This window comes from Solea solea, chromosome 2 (genome assembly GCF_958295425.1).
Source record: "Solea solea chromosome 2, fSolSol10.1, whole genome shotgun sequence".
In the NCBI taxonomy this organism is placed as follows: Eukaryota; Metazoa; Chordata; class Actinopteri; order Pleuronectiformes; family Soleidae; genus Solea; species Solea solea.
The window spans coordinates 16,111,435-16,134,521 of record NC_081135.1 but is presented as its reverse complement, the minus strand read 5'-3'; the positions used below and the strand labels follow the sequence as shown (position 1 = coordinate 16,134,521).

The 23,087-nt window shown below is 39.8% G+C and overlaps 1 protein-coding gene across 2 annotated transcripts in view; it reads left to right on the top strand.

Annotated features, from left to right (window-relative positions):
* Window positions 1-23,087, top strand: part of LOC131446424 (radixin-like) — a 35,168-nt gene that overhangs the window by 10,848 nt on the left and 1,233 nt on the right. Inside the window, exons 3-14 of one of the 2 annotated variants that reach the window (XM_058617643.1) lie at window positions 4,210-4,293; window positions 4,595-4,690; window positions 5,096-5,218; window positions 5,526-5,677; window positions 10,634-10,717; window positions 10,933-11,079; window positions 11,531-11,627; window positions 11,982-12,145; window positions 16,176-16,306; window positions 19,896-20,056; window positions 20,781-20,873; window positions 21,733-21,969. In XM_058617643.1, coding sequence (XP_058473626.1) covers window positions 4,210-4,293; window positions 4,595-4,690; window positions 5,096-5,218; window positions 5,526-5,677; window positions 10,634-10,717; window positions 10,933-11,079; window positions 11,531-11,627; window positions 11,982-12,145; window positions 16,176-16,306; window positions 19,896-20,056; window positions 20,781-20,873; window positions 21,733-21,969 — 1,569 coding nt within the window. Of the gene's footprint in view, window positions 1-4,209; window positions 4,294-4,594; window positions 4,691-5,095; window positions 5,219-5,525; window positions 5,678-10,633; window positions 10,718-10,932; window positions 11,080-11,530; window positions 11,628-11,981; window positions 12,146-16,175; window positions 16,307-19,895; window positions 20,057-20,780; window positions 20,874-21,732; window positions 21,970-23,087 lie in introns of those variants that run through there. The other variant, XM_058617652.1, reaches the window with a different exon arrangement.

The window sequence follows — 23,087 nt, the reverse complement described above, 5'->3', positions numbered from 1 at the left end:
TGGGCTTGACGGGGATTGGTGGAGTCTCTGCATGAGCCTTATTCAGTTTAAAGTGGTCCACAGGATCCACTATACTAAAGCCAGGCTGAAGAAATTGTCTCCTGACACGGACGATTCTTGAATCAGATGTTCTCTCTCCCCATCAGACCACACGCATACATTTTTCTCCTGCCTAAAACTGAATTCCCTTTCAGATGTTCTGGACATCCCCCTGACCCCATGCCCTCTAACTGCTATCTTTGGTGTGTCTCCTGTGGACCGATTTAACAAATATCAAGCATACCTCAATGCGTTTGCTGCCCTCATAGCCAAATGCCGTATTCTACTACATTGGAAGAGTCCTAATCCCGCTGGCACAATTTCTTGGTTAAAGGGGACATATTATGCAAAATCAATGTTTTAACCATTTCAATACTTATATTTGGGACTCTGGAGGCCCTACCAGTCGCCAAAGTGTGGAAAAAGAATACTCAGTCAGTTTTCGTGGTCCCCCTTTGTAAGTATAGGCGATAAAACATGCAAACATGTGTTTATGACGGCAGCATGCGCATTTCACCGCAAATGTTACCGCCCCACCAGTAAGTTCACCTCGAGAGCTCCACCTTAGCTCCACCTTGTCCCTATTAAATGCAAGAGTGCAGACGAGGGAGGAAGAGAGGTATTATGTCAATGCGGAGGGACTGTACTGTTCGTGGCTGCACATTGGAGCACAGTGTTTTACACAAACTTCCAGCCTCAGAGGATTTTATATATGAAGCTAATGTGCCAGATAAAGTCAGCAAAAGTGTGTTCGCACCACTTCGCATCAGACTGGCGATCAGCGGTGGCGATCAGCGGTGCAAATGAGCGCAGTAAAAAGGACAAATCAGAAACCCCCTGGAAGAAGTGTGTGTTTGCCTGTGTCTCATTTGCATATAAAGGGACCATGCACAAAACCGAGCGTTCTGAAAGGGGCGGGTTTAGCAGGGTTATTGAACTGCTATGGTGCTTCATCCTTATGGTATTTTGACCAAAGCATGTCACAGACATGTTCATTAGGACACCAGGGAACTATTTTAACTTGGGGAAATAGGGTATAATATGTCTCCTCTAAAAAGATTTAATGTATTTTCTTCACAAAATTAAACACACAGTCAGAGGGTCTGTGAAAAGATTTCATCGAACTTGGGACCCCTTTCTCTCCTATGTCATCTCTCTTACTTTGATCGATTCTTAAATCTGATCAAACACCTCTCCTTTTAGTTTTTGCTCATGTGTATATATTTTAGTTTCATTTTTGTTATTATTTACTTTAAAAAAGGAAAATATGAAAATGCCAGATTCCCACTTACAGTGAATCTGTATCCTGATTGTAACATCTCATTTTTAATATATGTTATATGTTTATCTCAATAAACATATAAAAAAAAAAAACAATGGTACAGAATTGGCATAATAATTTCTTTCGGTTTCGACCAAGTGTTTCCTGATTTTTTGTTTTCGGTTTCGGCCAACAATTTTCATTTCGGTGCATCCCCATTATATTTTGCTTATTTTTAGCTTCCAAAGATTGGTTGTACTCTGCATCTCAGTGTTGTAAACGGAAGGAGCGAGATCTCGGAACTATGGGGCGTGGTATTCAAATTACGATCAGTTTCAGCCACAAATGCTGGTGTACATTTTCATGTTTTCAAGTAAACTGAGGCATTATTCTTGTATTTGCTAAGGGTTATTTTCACAGTTTAAGCTGCTGAATCACTCAGGGTGCACGGTAAGTGTACTAGTTCACTGATTTATGCACAGTACGTTCAAAAAACTAATCACTTTATGTACCAGTACACATATCGTTTCCTCAGGGACTCGGTCAATGAACTGAAACACAGCTGAACGGGTTATGATTCAGTTCAGTATGTCCGACTGTTGCTAAAGACAACAAAACACTCTGTCAACCCTAACACACCTAGACACTATTTGGCGTTTTTGACTTTTTCTTTGTCGCATAATGTTTTCATTCTTTCATGCATATTGTTAAAAATTTACCAGGCTGCGTATTTTTGAGTGTTTTAAAAAATAATTAGTATTTTTTTTAGTCCATTGTAAAAAAAGTGAACTAAAATCCTAGCACTATTACACCTACGCACCAATCACTATTTTTGATCCTGCTCAAATATAAAGTAAATAACATGAATCTTCTAATTTGTTCACATCACTTGACGCATGAGGCTTTAAGTGTGTGCTCTGACTGATTTCCATCACGATGACGTCATTTTTGCCATAATGGCACATGGAGAAAAAAAAATGCTTTTTCTGATCAAGGGCACTCCAACTAAACCCCCCCAACACACACACACACAAGCTTTGAGGCGGTAATTTTGCGTGGGTGTGTGAGTACATGTGTGTGGGCATGTGTGCATGTGTATGTGCACGTGTCTTCAACGTGCACGCCAGAATGCGTAAAAGCGCAGGTCACTTTCAGGTGGCACCTTTTCCATGCCCTCCTGTCATGTGAATTTTTTTTACAAACTTTCAGAGCACCAAATTTTCAAAAGGACCATCCCCAAAGGACCATGACATCTAATTTTGGGTTCCCCACAGCTTTTAAATATCCAAAACACAGGAGATTTCCCAGCCCATCAAATGTACAGCTGCAATTAGAACCAAAACAAACCCCGATCTGTGCACCTGTGTCTGTGAATAGCTAAGGAGCATGGCTGAACGTCTCATGTCATACCACACACAATGAAGCGTTACAGCGGCACCACAGAGGCGAGGAAGAGTACTTCCCGGGGGCTGTCTAGTGTCCCTCCAGCTCCACCAACTCTTATGATGGTGGGGAAGAGGTGACACTCGCGAACCTTTTGTGGAAGTCCAAAAACGGAGAGATCTGGGCACCCACAAACTCCCTGACGCTCCAGTTCAAGCCTCCAGGCTCAGAACTAACTCCAGGACCCATCCGCTGTGCCGTGACCATTATTAGTGAGCTGATTGACTTTTTTTTTTTTTCACCTCGGAGATCACAAAACTTATCACGGAATAAACCAAACTGCATGGGAGAAGGATGGTGCCCGAGTGGAAGGACCTCGATGCCCGCACCGTGCAGGTTTAGTTTGGACTCCTTCTGTTGGTGTCTATCGGTCAGCTGGTCAACCCCCCCACAAAAAATAAAATCCAGTGTTCATGAAGTATATTGAAAATAATTCATTATTTTGTGTTTTTAAATCATAAAATGCAGGTGCAGCATGACTAAACCTGGCAATTTAAGGGTTAAAAATGAAAAAAATCATTGTTGATATTTATGGAAAAGAACAGTTTTTTTTAAATATAAACGTATACTATTTTTATAGCTGTGTACTTTTATGAGCACCATTTGGTGCTCTAGGTGTGTTAATGCTAGGATTTAATTAAATCTGACATTACAAAAAAATAATCATGCAAAAAAAAAATTTCGGCTCATCTTTCACTTAAACCAGGCTGCGATAATAATAAAAAAAATCCACTTTGCATTAAGTATATTGAAAATAACTCATTTTCTGTGTTTTAGATCAGAAAATGCAGCAAACCTAAAAAAAATAAAAATATAAATGTATACTATTTTTATAGCTGTGTACTTTTATGAGCACCATTTGGTCCTCTAGGTGTGTTGACATTTTTGAAGGCGCATCGAAGGGTTAAAATAGAGTTTTTAGAAATTTCCTTGCTAAATGTTGGAATTTAATGCACGTTTTCAGGAATTGTAGGTATTTTTAACTGATATACAGTTTGGCATTATTATTGGATGTGTTAAGGGTGATACGGACAGTTTCTCCACGATATGAAGCACAGTGTGAGCAGCACCCTTTTAGACAACCAATTAAAAACAATGTGCATTTAAAAAAATAAAAAAAGGTTTCTCAACAGCAGAAATAGCTATTTAGATCTTCGTAAAAACAAGGAAATTAGAGATGGCAGACTTCACCCCATTCATGCAAGAAGCCTCGGTCGGCCTATATGTGTAACAGACTCTGTGGTGCACTGTGGTGCAACGGTAGAGCAATCAGAAGATTGTGTGTTCAAATTCACGTCAGGGTCAAAATTCTTGGGCCTCTGTTAAAACACACACACACAGCCACCAAAAATAATACTTCATTTCCACTCCGTGGGGTGAAGTAAAAATACTCAGTCTCTGTCTCACTGTAAAATCTTTGTTTAAATATGACTCACTAATTAAATGTTCTGATGTTTGTTTTCCAGATCAACGTCCGTGTTATTACCATGGATGCAGAGCTGGAGTTTGCTATCCAGCCTAATACGACAGGAAAACAGCTTTTTGACCAGGTGAGCACAAATGTTGATCGTTAATCTTCTAATCGTTTTATTAACGTCCCTGTAAATGTGTGTATGTGTATGTGTGTGTAAGTGTGTGTATGGCAACTCTAGCAGACATGCCGCCAGTACCTTACAGCATAAAAATGTTGCTGAATTTCACACATATTTTTTGCATAACCATGATAATCTATGATGTTTCAGATAATATGAACTTTAATCTGTTTTCTGACTGTCCACACTGTAAGCTGTTAAATTAAGTCAAACCTGTCATAAAGGTGATGCTTGAAGGAGTTTTGCAAATTATTCTCAGGTGGTGAGGACCGTGGGTCTGCGAGAGGTCTGGTTCTTTGGCCTGCAGTATGTGGACAGCAAAGGCTTTATTACCTGGCTCAAACTCAATAAGAAGGTGAGTGTCACCTTACTTTAATCAAATTAAAAATTCCAAAACATACAGTACCTTTTACTTTTGTTATCATTCACTTTGTTTATCCCTTATCCAGTGTTTTTTGTCTGGATTTAACTGGAAGTTTGGGCTTCCTTTCTCATACACCCTACGGCTTCAACTTCCATTATTACAGTGTGTCTGTCTGTTTCCGAGTATACATGGCAGAATAGAGACAATACTTTTCCCAATATGTTAGAAGACCAGTTATGTCTGCTAACCTCATTATGTGAATATGTGAATAATATGCTTTTGTATTACAGTCCCATTTATTTATAAATGATCATCTGAGATGTAGCTTGACTCAAATATGATGATGTGCTGAATAAAAATGGGGTGAATAATTTCACCAACGCCTTTGTTTTTCAGGTGACCCAGCAAGATGTGAAGAAAGAGAACCCACTGCAGTTTAAGTTCAGAGCCAAATTCTTCCCTGAAGACGTCTCAGAGGAGCTGATTCAGGAGATCACACATAGACTATTCTTTCTCCAGGTAATAAGTCACTCACAAATCAAGGTTTCATCCAAATGTGTAAAAAGAATTATTGGAAAAGTTGTTGTTTATCCTTTATAGATAATAACTAATTCTCCAGTCAGGTGACATTAAAGCATTGAAGGGGAAGCTGCCATGATGCATTTAATGATGCTAAATCTTTTCCACCTGAATTTCTTTTGTATAATTCACCATTTTTTCTTGTTACTGTTTCCTGTGTTTTCACACAAGGTTTTTTATCCACACCTTGTACTGAGAGGTATTACATAATTGTGGTAAATTCAATAACGCCCTCCCATTCTGCCAGGTGAAGGAGGCCATCCTGAATGATGAGAACTACTGTCCCCCAGAGACAGCTGTGTTACTGGCGTCATACACTGTCCAGGCCAAATATGGAGACTACAATAAAGATGTCCACAAGCCTGGCTATCTTACCCATGACAGACTGCTCCCTCATAGGTAGTTACAAAAAATATGCCATAAACTGATATGAACTGACTGATCGACTGTACCCTTGATTTACATACACCAAATGTCTCGAAACTTGCAATGCATCTCACGTCCGGTGTGCATCCATTTTCATATCTGCACCCATTTTAACATACGAGATATTTCACACTGCACGTATGAGACATGCATGTGACGCTCAGCTCAGGCATCTCGCCTATCTTTCACACATGACATGGCCCTGGCCCTGACAGGATTTCGGGCGTGTCCTAAAAAGCTGCGCTGATCAGCTGACTGATGTCTTCGCCCAAAATCTTTAATGAGTCTCTGGCTCATTCCATGGTACCTGCATGCCTCATAAAATCCACCATTGTGCCAGTGCCAAAGCACAACAAGCCCTCCAGCCTGAATGACTATCAACCTGTGGCACTAACATCAGTAGTCATGAAGGTGTTTGAGAAGCTTGTAAAGGAGTCCATCTGCTCCTCCATCCCCAGCTCATCAACCCTCTGCAGTTTGCCTACCGTCCAAATGGATCATCGCACACCACCCTCACTCATGTTGACAGTAGGAGTGGGAATTATGCAAGACTGTTGTTCATTGACTATAGTTCAGCTTTCAACACCGTGTTTCCACTCAGACTGATCAAAATGAGGGATCTAGGTCTGAACACCCAGCTGTGCAGATGGGTGCTGGACTTTCTAACAGACAGACCACAAGTCGTCAGTGTGGACAGTTGCATCTCGGACACCATCACCCTCAGCACTGGTCTACCACAAGGCTGTGTCTTGAGCCCCCTTTTGTACACCCCGTACACCCATGACTGCGTGGCCGCTCAAAGCTTGCTGATGACACAGTAGTGCTGGGTCTCATCTCCAACAGTGACGAGACAGCCTACAGGAAGGAGTTGGAGATTCTGGAGAGATGGTGCCAGGATAACTGCCTCCAGCTGAATGTCAGCAAAACCAAGGAGATGGTAGTGGATTACAGGAAGCAGCAGCACTCCCACTCTCCTCTCCCCATTGATGGAGCTCCAGTGGATCTGGTACATTGGAGTTCATCTCTCTGATGAGCTTACCTGGTCCATCCACTCTCACACCCAGGTCAAAAAGGGCGGGACAACGAATATACCACCTGAGACAGCTGAGGAGGTTCAGGGTCTCCACCAAGATCCTGAAAACTTTCTATAGAGCAGCTGTCGAAAGCATTCTGACATCAAACATCGGTTCCTGGTTTGGCTACTGCACAGCCCGGGATCGTAAAGCCATGCAGAGAGTAGTGAAAGCAGCCGAGCGCTGTATTGGCTTAGATCTGCCCTCTCACCAGACGCTGCCGGGTCAGAGCCACAAAGATTGTCAAGGACACTTCCAACCCCAGCAACAGTCTGTTCAAGCTGCTGAAATCAGGCAAATGGTTCTGCAGCCTGAAAACTCGAACTGAGAGAAAATTTGACGTTTTTTGTCAGAAATAGTCATTATCATATTGGTGGTGTGGGGAGATCAGAGAGATGCAGTGCAAGTGAAACGCGACACACGTGTGTGAACAAGGCCTTAGGGTGTTCTATTTCCTTCAGAGGAAATAATGTGCTGAACAACATTCCTTCTGGTTAAAGTCAATATTGCTCTGGCAATATTTTGCTGTCTGAACTCAGGATGTGCATGTTAAGCAAAAATGCTATTTGGATATTCTATGGTATTATTCATCAAATATTCTAATATTCTAAAATCTGGCACATGAGAGTTAGTGAATGCAGGGCTCACAGTGTGTTAAGCTACTAAGCAGCTCACAAGAGGCATTCAAAGACCCTGGTAAATTCCATCACTTCTGTGGGATTTACAGCATGTAGAGCTTAGAAGAGAAGCTACAGAATGCATATAAGAAACCTTGTAATTTTCATCACTTGCAAACGACCTCATTTATCACACTTGCATATAAACTGGTGCAGATTCAGGGGTATCACCCTACGCCAAGGCTCACGTATGATTCATGAGGCGTATAAAACCAATCCTAGTGTACACCTGATCAGCCTTTGATAAATGTGTGCCTGGAAATGGTCGTAATTTGAATGCCGTGATCCCATATATTCATGGGTTCATGGTTGACAAGCCGAATTTTGAATATTTAATTTGATCCATTTGTGGTTTTGAATTGCTTTTATTGTGAGATCGTTCCCCAACATTGCCACCAAAAAGTGTGTAACTGCGCTTCAACCAGACCTCAGCCTGTCATTGACCCAGACTGAGGTGGTGTAGAGGGGAGGGAGGTCTGCTTCAGTGTCACACACCACAGGTGCACCATCTGAGTCTGACCCAGATAATGGTAAATATTTCAAATGTGTCACATTCACAAAAAGCACACCTGCAGAGTTTAAATATTTTGAATTTATTGACACAGATCCTTAAAATGTATACATAGCACTAGGGATGGGAATTGATAAGAATTTAACGGTTCCGATTCCATTATCGATATTGCTTATCGATGCGATTCCTTATCGATTCTCATTGGGTGAGGGAACAAGTACAAATTTGTTTGTTTGTATTAACTCGCTTTAATATCTGATTTTCACATTAATTGGTCCAGACAAAAAAATAAATGTTTGGCTTTTTAAGCCCAACTGCCATTATGTGCCATAAAAACTAAAAACACTGATTGCTTTGTGACATTGTTTTATCCTCGCCTTGGTCATTTTATTCTTCCCTGCCTCTGTGAACGGAGTAGCTAGAGGTACACGAGAGCAACTTGCTGCAGCCTCTGAGCTAGCCAGACTCTGGCCGTCATCATCATCATCTAAATTTGATGGACAATGACAATGGAGATTATTCGTATAGTAAAAGTTTACACAATGAAATGGCGCTCACATTAACTAAGTTAACTTAATTAAGTAGACAGAGCCTGTCCTGCCTGGAGAGTTGAAAGTTACCTTCGGCATTAATAACAGATGGAGTCCCGATAAGCGGAATCATTAAGTAGGCATACTAATGGTTCCGAGGAATCATCCCTACATAACACCATAGACGTTTCTTTCTTGTTATGAATGATGTGTGCTCAGAAACGGGCCTAGAGTGACCACCAGCTCAGAGAGATGTTCATGTCTTCCACCTCCACATCCAAGACTCTGGGTTCTCACTGCAGAAGTCATGGAAATTGGGAACAAATGTGCCAGTTAATTACCAACATTTATTGTAAACATCTCTGTTCACAATAAATGACACACAAAAATATCTTTTTTTATGTATGCTTTATTTAGCCAGGAAGGTCAAATAGTACAAATAGTTAAAGAGACAAAACAATTTCAGATATAAAACTCAGAACAGAATATAAAAGCTAAAGGGAAGTAGTTAAAGGAGAATACAAAATAGAGACATAAAGTAAATTGCAGTATAGTACGTATACAGGAGTATACAAGATCCTTAATCTGAACCCCTCAAAAAGGCTATGTAAAGCAACATGTTTCTTTCATGACAGTCTATAAAATGCCTTTGAATTGTTTAAAGAAAGCAGTGTCTGGAATTATGTTTTGCAGCTCATTCCATGTCCATGGTGGATAGAAAGAGAAAGCAGTTTTACTGAATTCTGAATTAATTCTGGGAACATTTAGGAAAAGTCGAGCGGTAGAACTGGTGCTGTAGTTGCTGATGTGATTTGATAAGAGGCTAGAGATATAGTTTACCCTAACAAGGCCTTTATAGTAAACGGCAACATATGCATTTTCCTCCTCTGGTAAAGAGACAACCAACCTACAGATTCATACAAAATACAGTGGTGAGTGTGTGAACCAGCATTTGTTACAGAGCGCATTGCATCATGATATACAGAGTCTGAAGAAGAGATGAAGATGCATGTAAATCCCATCACCATAATCGGGACAAGTTTTTTTTTAACCAACTCTCAGAATGGGGCGGGGGGCGCCAGAGGACATGATACAGCAGGCAGAGGCTCGTTTGGCTATGCAAACTTGTTTGAGCATGGAGTCCCGTGCAGTATATAATTAAGCTGTCTGGGAACATCTCTGTGAACAGGCATTACATTAGTATGATCGAAAAACAATTATTCACACAGTCACACACTGCACTGTGAGCTCCGCAAAACTTGTGTACACCTAGTCTGACCTGGCAGGAGATTTGTTCATGCACTATCTTTGCCTGGAAATTAGTGTACACACACTTTGTTGGTGTACATACGTTTGATAAGTGACCATTAAGTCCACTAACTAAATAATTGCTGCTGCACCTTGTGATAATAGATGCATCCCAAATTATGTAGTCATTGGTAAATACTAAGTTTTTCTAAATGTAATCCTTGATAAAACATTTGTTTTGTATCCGTTTAATATATAACAAATAGTCATCGTCACTGATCAAGTGAATAATCAAATAATTGAGAACTCATGCATGTCTGTAGTTTGAACCAGACCAAGCTCAGCAGAAATACTATCGCATGAAAACACACAGATACACACACACACCGGTTTTGAGTTATTAGTAGCAATAAGAGTATAATATAATATCAGTCTCACTATTAAGGACCATCTTCTATATTAACTCTTGTTGAACTGTAACCGCTAATAGCTATTTACATAATCCAATTATTTTGAGGTCATGGTGTAGAAAAATATCTTCACCATGACATCCACCATGGATGTTGTTGAGGAAAAGGATGACATCTACCATGGATGGCTTCAACAGCCTGTGTGTTGTGTTCAATGTGCTGTTGTAAATAGTAAACCCCCGGTTCTAACCAGAAGGACTAGATAAATCACTCATCATTTTCTACTTATTATCACCTATTTTTACATTTCTACCCTTCCTTTCTCAATTAAGCATTCTCTGTGTTACTCTGTGTTTCACTAAAAGAACATAAAATCGCATGATGTGACCAAACCCGACCAGAGCCTGACAATAATTTATAGATATTTGTCCAAACCCGGCCCAGGTCAAGTAGGATATCCATGCTCTAGTTTGCTTTCAGAGTCCTGGAGCAACACAAGCTGACCAAGGAGCAGTGGGAGGACAGGATACAGACATGGCATGAAGAACACATAGGAATGCTCAGGTGTGTGTCAAAGTTTCCTCATCAAATTCTTTACTTGAAGCCATGAGATGAAGAATGTGTCATCTGTGGGTGTTTTGGGCTTGTTATGTCATGTTAGGGTAACGAAGCCTGTCACTGCCTGTGTACTTACATTTTACTTTGAATGTGTTATTTTATTGTTAGATACTGAGGATATTTCTTCAAAAAAAAAAAAAACTTTGTTTCATCCTTTTCAGAGAGGACTCGATGATGGAGTATCTTAAAATTGCCCAGGACTTGGAGATGTATGGTGTCAACTACTTTAAGATCAAAAACAAGAAAGGTACACAGCTTTGGCTGGGTGTGGATGCCCTAGGCCTCAACATCTACGAACATGAAGACAAGTAAGGCCCACACACACAAACTTACAGTACATAGTGATGCATCATTTTGACTATCACTAAGAAAGGAAAACTCTCTATTATAAAAGAGTCTTTCCTGGTCAGAGAATAGAAATGCACAATTCTTGTAGCATTTCCTCTCCCTGTCTCAATGATTTGCACATTCTGGCTTACCATCCCTTTTCCTTTGTCAGGATAACTATAAAGGGTTTCTTTTTCTCCATCAGAAAACGCAAGTTATCTTTTCAGCAAGTGATATTTTGAATTTCACCCAGCTATTTTTTCCTGCATTCATCCATACTCAATTCACCAAAGATATTAAATGGACACTCATCTTTTTCGAGCAAATGCAGTCTGTTCACATTTGGCTCCATCTGCTGGCTGTATTGTAAAACATGCTGTTCGTATTTTATTTCACCTTATTTCAGTGCAATTTTTTTTCCCCTTCTTTTAGATTGACACCGAAGATTGGCTTCCCCTGGAGTGAGATTCGAAACATCTCTTTCAATGACAAGAAGTTTGCCATCAAACCTATTGACAAAAAAGCACCTGTGAGTGTCACATTCAGTGAGAATACAAGTCTTTTTGCTTAAAAAATTTATTTTATACATATATGTATGTATATATATGTGTATATGTATATACATATATATATATATATATATATATATATACTGTATATGTGTATATGTATATATATATATACATATATACATATACATATATATGTATAAATTATATATATAAATATATATATATATATATATATATATACATATATATATATATATATATATACATATATATATATATATATATATATATATATATATATATATATATATATATATACGTGTATATCATGCTTCACTGTGATGAATGCATTTTTTTATTTACCTTTACAGGACTTTGTGTTTTATGCCCCACGACTACTTATTAACAAGCATATCTTGGCCTTGTGTATGGGTAACCACGAGTTGTACATGAGGAGGAGAAAGCCCGACACCATTGAGGTGCAACAGATGAAAGCTCAAGCCCGGGAGGAGAAGCTCCACAAACAAATGGAGAGGTAATTCACAGGGGTGTGATGAGAACTTGTGCCTGGAGATCTTGCAAGATCAAAATATGACGAGACTTGATTTTAATTAGCACGTCATCACTAAATAGTCATACTATTTATGGTAATTATATAATAATCATAAAATATTAAAATAAAGTCAGGCCAGAAAACCTGCAGACTCGTGATCATATTATTAGGAACAATAACAATGTGTTAAAACGTAGTTTTATAACCGATTCTAATTCATGTGTTCATCACATTTATCAGTAACTTTATGAACCTCCCCGGGAATCAGTTGTGAAGTGACCACAGGTCTCAGTGCATCACACCGTCACAGCTGCAGTCCACACCGCCATCTGCCCCGTGTTCACGATGTCATTTTGAATCCACACAGCGGCTCGTTAATACATCGATAATAAGTTTGAAAATAAATCCTCATGAGCGACAAATAAATAACTAAAACCTGCTTTGTCGTAATATTTAAAAAAAAGTAAAATAAAACTCCTCATTGCCTTCATTTATTCACATTTCTCATAAAGTTTTCACATCGTACGGTTCCCTAACCGTAGCGCCATTCCCAAGACGCCACATGGACGCGCTGTGCTCGTACACAGCTGTGACGTCACTCTGGGAAATAAGATTTTTCTGGGCTTTTTATGGCCTTTATGGCCCTTTTTAAGGTGAAACTCCATGAATTAAAAATATAGAATATAATTCAATTCAATTCAATTTTATTTGTATAGCGCCAAAACATAACATACATTATCTCAAGGCACTGTACATAGACAACATCAAGGAGAGCAGAGAACCCCAACAGTTCACACAATGAGCAAGCACTAGGCATCAGTGGAGAGAAAAAACTCCCTCTTAACAGGAAGAAATCTCTTGACAGAACCAGGCTCAGAGATGTGCAGTCTGGCGACCAGTTGGGGTGAAAGGAAAATGGGGGACAGAAAGGACAAGAGGGAGATGAGGTACAGACAGAAGAGAGACCAGGAGCAGATACACAACAACTGTATCAAGTTACAAGTTTATACAGTCAATGATATCGACTTTTAATTATAGCACAATAACAATGGTGATGATATATATGATATGGATAGCCTCGAAAACTGGATCTTGATCCTGCAACCTGCAAGATGAGAAAACAGAGAGAGAGAGAGGAAAGGGAGGAAAGACACAAACTAGGGAGAGAAAGAGACAAAGTTAATGACATGTAAAAAGTCATATTCATACCCTGAGTGTGACAGAGTGAATGTGCGTGCACCACAGGAAAATCCCCCAGCAGTCTAGGTCTATAGCAGCATAACTAAGAGTTGGTCCAGGTTTCCCTGAACCAGCTCTAACTATAAGCTTTATCAAAAAGGAAAGTTTTAAGTCTAACTTTAAATAAAGATTTCTACATGCATATATGTCCATGTCTAGAGGTGTCCTGTGAACAGTTTTATTGTTTCTGATTTATCTTTAACTATTGTGGTCAATGGGAAAATTGCTTTTTGGGCCGCATGAGTATTTTTTGTTGCAGTACCACGAGTGGCCACCATGACAAAATTGTCTTCAAGGCAGAGGGGGCGGTGCTCTATCCAGTTCTTATAATAGATGTTCCACATGCACTGTTTGTTTACTTTTTCCCCGGACATTATGCTGCGTTCAAAGACAAAATCAGAGGTCGGAATTTCCCAGTTGAAATTCCCAGATGCATGCCATTCCCATTGTTGTGTGGCATCAGATAACTGATTCTCTGTGTAGTCAGGGTAGATGGATTTGTGCCGAGTTCAAAAGTAAGGAATCCGACTTTGAGTGGAGTTCCAGTGTACTTTTTCTCGTAGGAGGTCGGAAAATTCCTACTGTCTCGAACACAGCACTATGTGCAAGGGCCACTGTGACCCGCAAAAGCTGTCAATCTCAAGTTACTGACAGATTACTTCACAGAGATACGTTAGCATACATATTATTTGTATAGGATTATCCAAGAAATGTTGGAATGGCCGGAGGTGAGGAGGGGAGGATTGTGATGGGGACAGGGGAGGGAGTGGGAAGATGCCTGCTACCCAGGCACAGACCTTTTAGATTGTTCTTGTATTTGTGTTATGTGATTTTGTTGTATATGGTTGGTTGTTAATATATTTGTTTGTTTAATTATTGTCAATATTTTTATTTTTCAATAAAAGTGTATTACCTAAAGCTTGAGACACCTCATATGTAAGCTAGACAGACATTTCCCCTGACCATTACTGTGCACAAATGTACTGTTATGTACTTAAGCCTAAAGAGCCCCTCTGGTGCTGGCAGACACATAGAAACCTCCCGGCAGGGTGAACTACTCACCTCCACTGCTACAACTCCATCCTAGGGGAAACACCGATCCCTCAAATTAAAGTCCACACTTTAATCACATCTTGATTTGGTTTCATTTCAAATTCATTGTGGTGCTGTACTGAGCCAAAATTACAAAATGTGTGTCTTAGTACAAATATATACGTACACTAAGTCCTGTGTTTCTTCTTTGAGCACAATGCTTGCTTGTCTTAAAGACACCAAAGACTGGATGGCTTTACATTTTCTAAAGCTCAATGAAAACAAAACAGAAGTCATTCTTTTTTGGACCAAATGGAGACAGACACAACCCTGTCTTGGACCTTTCCCCCCTGGAATCGTTTATCAAACCGTCTGTAAAGAAGTTAGGGGTCATAACGAATAAGGATTTTAAAATGGACAAAACGGATAAACTCAGTGGTCAAATAAAGTTTTTTCCATCTGCGTCTTTTATCCAGGGTTAAGTCCTTTTTTATCTCTTAATGATTTTAAAACGGTTATGCATGCTTTTATCACCACACGTCTTGACTACTGTAATGCGCTCTACGTTGGTGTTAGCCAAGCCTCTCTGTCTCGCCTGCAGCTGGTTCAGAATGCAGAAGCTCGTCTTTTAACTGGTACTGGCTTCCTGTGCGTTTTAGGATTGATTTTAAGATTTTATTATTAACATATAAATCATTGCACGGGCAATCTCCACAGTATCTTATAGACACGGGGCACTTTTAAAACCACTTAATTTATCCAGGACACTCAGATCATCTAACCAGCTGCTACTGGCTGTCCCGATGTCTAGATTAAATCTTAGGGGGGATAGAGCCTTTTCAGTTGCAGCTCCAAAGCTCTGGAACGCTCTGCCGCCACATGTTCGGCTGTCCTCCACACGCACTTTTACTCCTTGGCTTTTGGCTCGACCTGAGAGTTGCCTATTTTAATCCATCTTTCCTTTCCTGGTCTTAACACTTTTATTATTTTAATGTTTCTGTTGGTTTTAAGTTTAAGTGTTTTCTTATGTTGTTTTATGTCTAACTGTACAGCACTTTGGTCAACTGTTTTTAAATGTGCTTTATAAATAAATTTGTATTGGATTGTGTGTGGAGCTGAATGTCTCGTCAGAACTCCACTACTACATCAATTAAATGGACAAATCTTTAAGTTGACAAAGCATTTATTGACACTAAAGCCTCTTTCACAATACTTTTAGCATATGATTATCTGAAATAAACATTTAGCACTGTCCTAAGTTGTAAAAAGCAAGGTTTATTACAAATAGCTGTATAGGTATTTACACGGTAATAGCCAGAAGATGAATGTGCGTCATAAAATAACCAGCATTGCTGCAAAAAATGAAGAAGAAATTGGTATGTACATCCATGTCATGTGTTGCCACCAAGGCTGATCGGATCTGAAGCTGATAAAAACCTCAGTCTTTTGACGTGGGAGGGAACGCAGATTGAACACATTTCCTTTGTTTTTTTGACCGTTGACAATCGGCTAGAAATAGAAAGGTGCGGCCTCCTCAGTCGAGGGCAGTCTTAACTCTTTTACACATCTGCTGTGAAGCTGGTGAGTGGCTTTCTTTGTTGTTTGTGTAGCTGTGGCTTTAACCCAGCTTCAGTCTGGCCAGGTTAAGCAATCTGTTTTTCTCTATGTTTTTACTCTCGTATAGCAAAACATTATTTTTCTCATTTCTTAAAGCTGAATACGAATTGCAAATGTTTTTCAGGGCCCAGCTGGAGAATGAGAAGAAAAAACGAGAGCATGCAGAGAAAGAAAAGGAAAGGATAGAGCATGAGAAAGAGGAGCTCATGGAGAGATTAAGACAGATTGAAGAGCAGACAATGAGAGCTCAGAAAGGTATAATTTTTTCTTGTAAAATATATTTCTGCTCATTCATCCTTGATAGCAGCCAATCAATATTAAATAATTTCAAAACCAAGCCGCTGTAGGCTAAACATCTTACTGATGACGCTCTCAAACACATGTGATTCTTAGTGGCTCTACCACTTTTTTATTATACACGCTACACATTAGAAGGCTCATGCCCTTGCTAACAAAGAGGCAAAATAGATAAAAATAGAAATACGCATTGATGCGGTCAACAAAAGATATTGCTCCACCGTGCACACACTACATCAGGACCGACAAGCAGCAACCAGTGAACTGTTGAGAGCAGTCATTTATTGCCAAATACACCTGGTAGTGATACACCTATAACCCCTATGCTAATTCAATAAGCAATGTAGAACCTGATAATGTAATAACCCCGATAATGTAATAAAAATTTGCACTTGAGTCCATTGAAAATGTAATAAAACCTGATAATGTAATAACTTCCCGATAATGTAATAAAGTGCATTTCCCAATAATGTAATACACTTTTTACCAATAATGTAATAAAGTATTACATTAACGGGAGGTTATTACATTATCAGGTTATCCTTCATTTCGCAGGTCCTGATAATGTAATAATTCCCCAATATTGTAATAATTTAACAGCAGGCCACCCGTTACTTGGGTTCAAGTGGTGATACTGTGTAAGCAACGCAAGCTCGAGAGCTCTAGCACCACCAACAGGACAAAGTTGGACATGCATGTATGTACATTAACTTTTGACTTGTTCATCCATTTTTCACAAACGATGTATCACTGGAACCCTTGGGCCAAGCCGAGTTCAACGCATCCTTAATGTTTTTTTCGGCCATATTGGATTTTCTGCCATCTTTGATTTGATCCATAACCTTTTAAAGGCTTCTCTTGTCACACATTTTGTGTAATCTTCTCAAAACATCGTTCAGATGATCTTCAGACCATGCCACACGAATGCATTCAACAACCTTGAAATTCAAAGGCACTTGGCCGTGGCAGCCAATCAAACATGACGTTGAGGTCACCAAACAGGAAGTAAGCCAATGTCTCTGCAAGCCTTTAACATAGTTAACCAAACTTGGTACATAGATTCATGACATCATCCTGGGGATACCACAAAAAATGGTGACCTTTGACCTCTGGGGTTGCTGTGTTTAAACTGTTTACTTAAAGGAGACATATTATACCCTATTTCCTCAGTTAAAATAGTTCCCTGGTGTCCTAATGAACATGTCTGTGACTTTGGTCAAAATACCATAAGGATGAAGCACCATAGCAGTTCAATAACCCTGCTAAACCCGCCCCTTTCAGAAAGCTCGGTTTTGTGCATGGTCCCTTTATATGCAAATGAGACACAGGCAAACACACACCAACTTCTTCCAGGGGGTTTTTGATTTGTCCTTTTTACAGCGCTTACTCGCTCAGCTCCTGTTCCCTGCGCTCCATTCCTCTCCCCCTCCCTCCACTAGTTCTCTGACAATATCAACATGGCAGCATGTGCGGAAAACAGCGAGAGTGCCGTCACAGGAAGAGACCTCCGACACAAGGATCAAGCCGAACACTGCCAAACTGTAAATCAGTTAAAAACACTTAGGGACAGCACCGCTGATCGCTGCATAAACTGCTGCTGTATTTGACTGTATCAGACTGAGTCTGTGCTCCGGTCATGGAGGACGTACTGAAGACATATTTTTAATTAGGACGTGTCAGAATGGTCAGTTATGAGCTCTATTTGACCTTTTCTTAAAAATGTGTGTGTTTGTACGTCGGTGAAATACGGTCGCTGACTAAATACGGCGACCGCTGGCCGCAGTCTGATGTGAAGTGGTGCGAACACACGAAAACACGTTTGCTGACTTTATCCGGCACATTAGCTTCATATATAAAATCCTCTGAGGCTGGAAGTTTGTGTAAAACACTGTGCTCCACTGTGCAGCCACCAACAGCACACTTGTCCCTCTGCGTTGACATAATACCGCTCTTCCTCCCTCGCCTGCACTCTCGCAGGGTGGAGCTAAGGTGGAGCTCTCGAAGTAAACTTACTGGTGGGGTGGTAACATTCGCGGTGAAATGCACATGCTGCCGTCATAAGCGCAGGGAATTCAACATCGAGCGTTTTATCGCCTATACTTACACTAAGGGGGACCACAAAAAAAGGACTGAGTATTCTTTTTCCACACTTTGGCGACTGGTAGGGCCTCCAGAGTCCCAAATATAAGTATTGAAATGATTAAAAAGTTGATTTTGCATAATATGTCCCCTTTAATTTCAACACACAACCGTACACACACAACACACATGTAACTTATATCCAGAAAAGCAACCTCATTTTAAAGCCATCATTTTAGAACTTAGAACTCTATGGTTGATGTCTTCATCATGACTATTTTTAACATGGATTTGAACTTTCTTTCGGCATCCAGGCTCTCCAAGCACAAGCATTTGAACTGGATGGAACATGCTAACATCAGTTTCATAATTAATAAGTAATAGATCGACTGGGATATGATCACACTCACTGTGATTATAATGCTCTTATAGAGGTCAAAGGTCACCAAGTTATTCGTGCATCATCAGGATGGGGGACATAAGACTATGTGCCAAGTTTGGTTTGGATAAATAAAAACCTTGCAGAGCTATGAGCTAACTTCCTGTTTAACATCCCCCCAGAGGTCAAAGGTCACCAAATGATGATGTCATGAATCTATGTACCAAGTTTGGTTAAAATATGTTAAAGGGTTGCAGAGAAATTGGCTTACTTCCTGTTTGGTGACCTCAACGTCATGTTTGATTGGCTGCCACGGCCCAGTGCCTTTGAATTTCAAGATGTTGAATGCATTCGTGTGGCATGGTCTGAAGATCATCTGAACGATGTTTTGAGAAGATTACACAAAATGTGTGACAAGAGAAGCCTTTGAAAGGTTATGGATCAAATCAAAGATGGCAGAAAATCCAATATGGCCGAAAAAAACATTAAGGATGCGTTAAACTCGGCTTGGCCCAAGGGTTCCAGTGATACATCGTTTGTGAAAAATGGATGAACAAGTCAAAAGTTAATGTACATACATGCATGTCCAACTTTGTCCTGTTGGTGGCGCTAGAGCTCTCGAGCTTGCGTTGCTTACACAGTATCACCACTTGAACCCAAGTAACGGGTGGTCTGCTGTTAAATTATTACAATATTGGGGAATTATTACATTATCAGGACCTGCGAAATGAAGGCTAACCTGATAATGTAATAACCTCCTGTTAATGTCATACTTTATTACATTATTGGTAAAAAGTGTATTACATTATTGGGAAATGCACTTTATTACATTATCGGGAAGTTATTACATTATCAGGTTTTATTACATTTTCAATGGACTCAAGTGCAAATTTTTATTACATTATCGGGGTTATTACATTATCAGGGATTTATTACATTATCAGGTTCTACAAGCAATTAATAAAATATGCAAAACTTACATATATGGCTCCTACATCTGCCTGTTAAATCCAGGTCATGCTAGGCCAGCTAAATCACTTGAAATGTGTAGGAATGATGTCTAATGTGTCTGTGTCTGACTTTCCACAGAGCTGGAGGAACAGACTCGCAGAACACTGGAGCTGGAGCAGGAGAGACGGAGATCGAGGGAGGAGGCAGAGAGGCTGGAAAGAGAGAGGAAAATGGCTGAGGAGGTGAAGGCAGAGCTGGCAAAACAGGCTGCAGATCAGCAGAAGAACCAGGAGCAACTGGTGTGTGTTTGCTTGGCTGATGGTGCGACTAAGGCCCTATCCTCATGGATTTTTTCTTTGTTGTTTTGAAAGGGTTTTTCTGTAAACACGGCATAGTTTCAGGAAACACCTTTATCCACTTTAAGTGCTATATTACATATGCCAGGTGCTGCTACAGAAATATACCAAAACCAGAGAAGTAGACGTTGAGCATGCATATACAGTGTGTACGCTGTGTACAAACCTTTTCTAGATAAAGATATATTTTTATCTAGAAAACAATGTATACAATCACAGAAACAGAGACAAAATGAAGAAAGCTAGGGCGACTAAGGAAAGAAACAAGTTATCATAAAGGGAACAGACCAAACAAACTTAAATGCAAGAACAAGAAGACGACAAAGATAGTGCCAGTGAATCCAAGTGCAACAGAGAGGTGGGATTATGACATTGTTTCCCCAAAGTAGCGTTTTGGTTATATACACAAAAACACAAGGGTGGCATTTTGAGATGTTCCCACTCTGGAACCCATTTTCAAATAATAGCATTTCAGTGCTCCCAAAACACTTTTTCCATGTGGTGAAAAAACACTTTAGCTGGGTCACCTAGACTTGATTTTTTGTGTACACTCCCTAAATTCCGGTTTCTATGCTTTAAAATGGTAAGGTGAAAATGATTACTCAAGGGGATCACTATTTTTTGTGCTTGATGTGAGTGTAACGGTAGAATTTTCATTTGATCTCAGGCTGCTGAACTGGCTGAATTCACAGCCAAGATCGCTCTGCTGGAAGATGCCAAGAGGAAGAAGCAAGATGAGACCACAGAATGGCAGCAAAAGGTGCAGTACTCCACTCCCTCTTTCTATATAGGCAAACACTGACCTCTTAGTGTTATAAATATGTTTCAACACTTTGAAATCTTCTGAAACACTACCAAATCTTGTTCAAATCTTAGCTCACACAATGTTTGGCATCTTTTTAGTAATAAAAAAACAATAATACAAAAAACTTAAATTTGCTGTTTTCAAAGAGGAATGAAATATCTGAGTAAACAAAATAAATGACTATTTAATGCACTTTGTAGACTGACTCAATGGTATTTATGTTTTAAGTGGGAACATGAAAACACTGGGGGTCGTACTTCCCTCACAAATGCAAAACCTTTCCCAAATATTTGAAGTATTTTGTATATCCAAAATGTAATTGAATCACTATAAGTGGACTTTGGTTCACTCCTGCAATGTGATTGTTGTGCAGGATTGTGCTGTGTATTTCAACACTGACTGTCCCAAGGCCCCATTCAGACCTGAGATATCCGAGCACGTGCAGACAGGCTAAAGTATGACTCTTCATACCTGGCATTAAAAAAATGTGTCTCCTGTTCACATGGATGCTATTTCTCTTCGCTAGAACAAACACTAGAGTCTAGACATTAAACAAATTTAACATCTTAGGATGGATTTGAGCCATGTTCTATTATATACATACCGTACATTCTACCACAACATGAGATTCAAAGATGGCTGCCACCATACAAACACTTACAGGTGACATCACTCCGACTTCTCCATGTAAATGGAATGATTTATCAGATCTGAATTTACAGCTGTCTTTGTATGGTCTAAGTCAATACAGGTCTTAATGAGTTTCTAAGTACTAAGTAGTGTCACTGTCTCTCTTGCGTGTTCCTGCCTACAGGCTCTTTTAGCCCAGGAGGGTTTGGTGAAGACCAAGGAGGAGTTAAAAGCTGCAGTCACAGTGGTGGCTCCGCCTCCAGGTGGCCACGTAGAGAGTGAGCATGATGAGCAGGATGAGATTCATGCCGAGGCCAGTGCTGAGCTGTGCAATGAAGGTGTCAGCCAGCTCCACCTCCGCAGTGAAGAGGCACGCATCACTGAAGCCCAGAAGAACAAGAGGGTCAAACAACAGCTGCAGGTGAGAGCTAGTAAAATATAGACTGATAACAAATCCCTTTATTTCTTTATAACAATACCTTATTTAATATGTATAATAAAGGATGTACTGTAGAGTTAAACTGTGCAAGACACAACATTTACACAAAATCAATAGTATCAAAAACATCTCACATACTGGCCTGTCTCCTCACTCTGACTATAGGCTATTGCTGAAATATCCTGCTGAAAAGCTTATATGCAGGCTGACACCTGTTTCAGGAATAAGTTAAACTGATGCAAATGTTTTGGCACACAGGTAGCCTGAAGGCTTAGAGTTAGGCTGACGGCTCTGAAAGTGTTTTGCATCACGTGCATCTGCTCAATATCATAGGGCATGATTTCCAAAAATATACTAAATACTATACTATAGACCGTTGATATCTGTGGGTCTAACTTTAGCCTTCGACCAGTCATTGCGCTAATTTCCATCCGTGCATGTGAGTGTGCCTGCAGTCAATAAACATGATGCCTGATGAGGATACTGACAGGGAGAGCGAGGGCAGCAAACCTAAAAAGAAGAGAATTTGTAATGTAAAATTGTCTGTTTAAGGGACATAACATGCCTTTTGTGATTTTCAATGATTTATAATGTCCAATGTCTGTTTAAGAGACATTTTTCAGTTATTTATGTCATGTTAAATCCTGTTGGAGGGACATAACATAACCTTTGTGATTTTCAGTTAGCTTATGTCAAATATATTAAGACCTACATTTGAAGTGAATCAGAGTAATATAAACTGTATGGGTTTAAAAAGAATGTTAAATAAGAATTGCCTTAAAAGAGTTCTTGTTTTCTTCATTGTCTATTTATACGTTGAATATCTGACATGTAAGTGAGTGGGCAAGTGAATAGGAAGCATGTGAAAGATACATATAAGGGGTGGAGTTAGTAGTAGTTAGAATTGGTACCCTGTGTGCAAAAGACATCATGGTCGCAAGTTCAACTCCACCCCTGGCTGATTGAACTCAATTCCCTTGTAAGTCGCTTTGGATAAAAGTGTCTGCTAAATGACATGTAATGTAACATATTAGTTATGTGTGATCAGCCAAAAGGTAATCAAAAATGGAGTCATTTTGGGGTGTGTTCCCGCGCTGCAC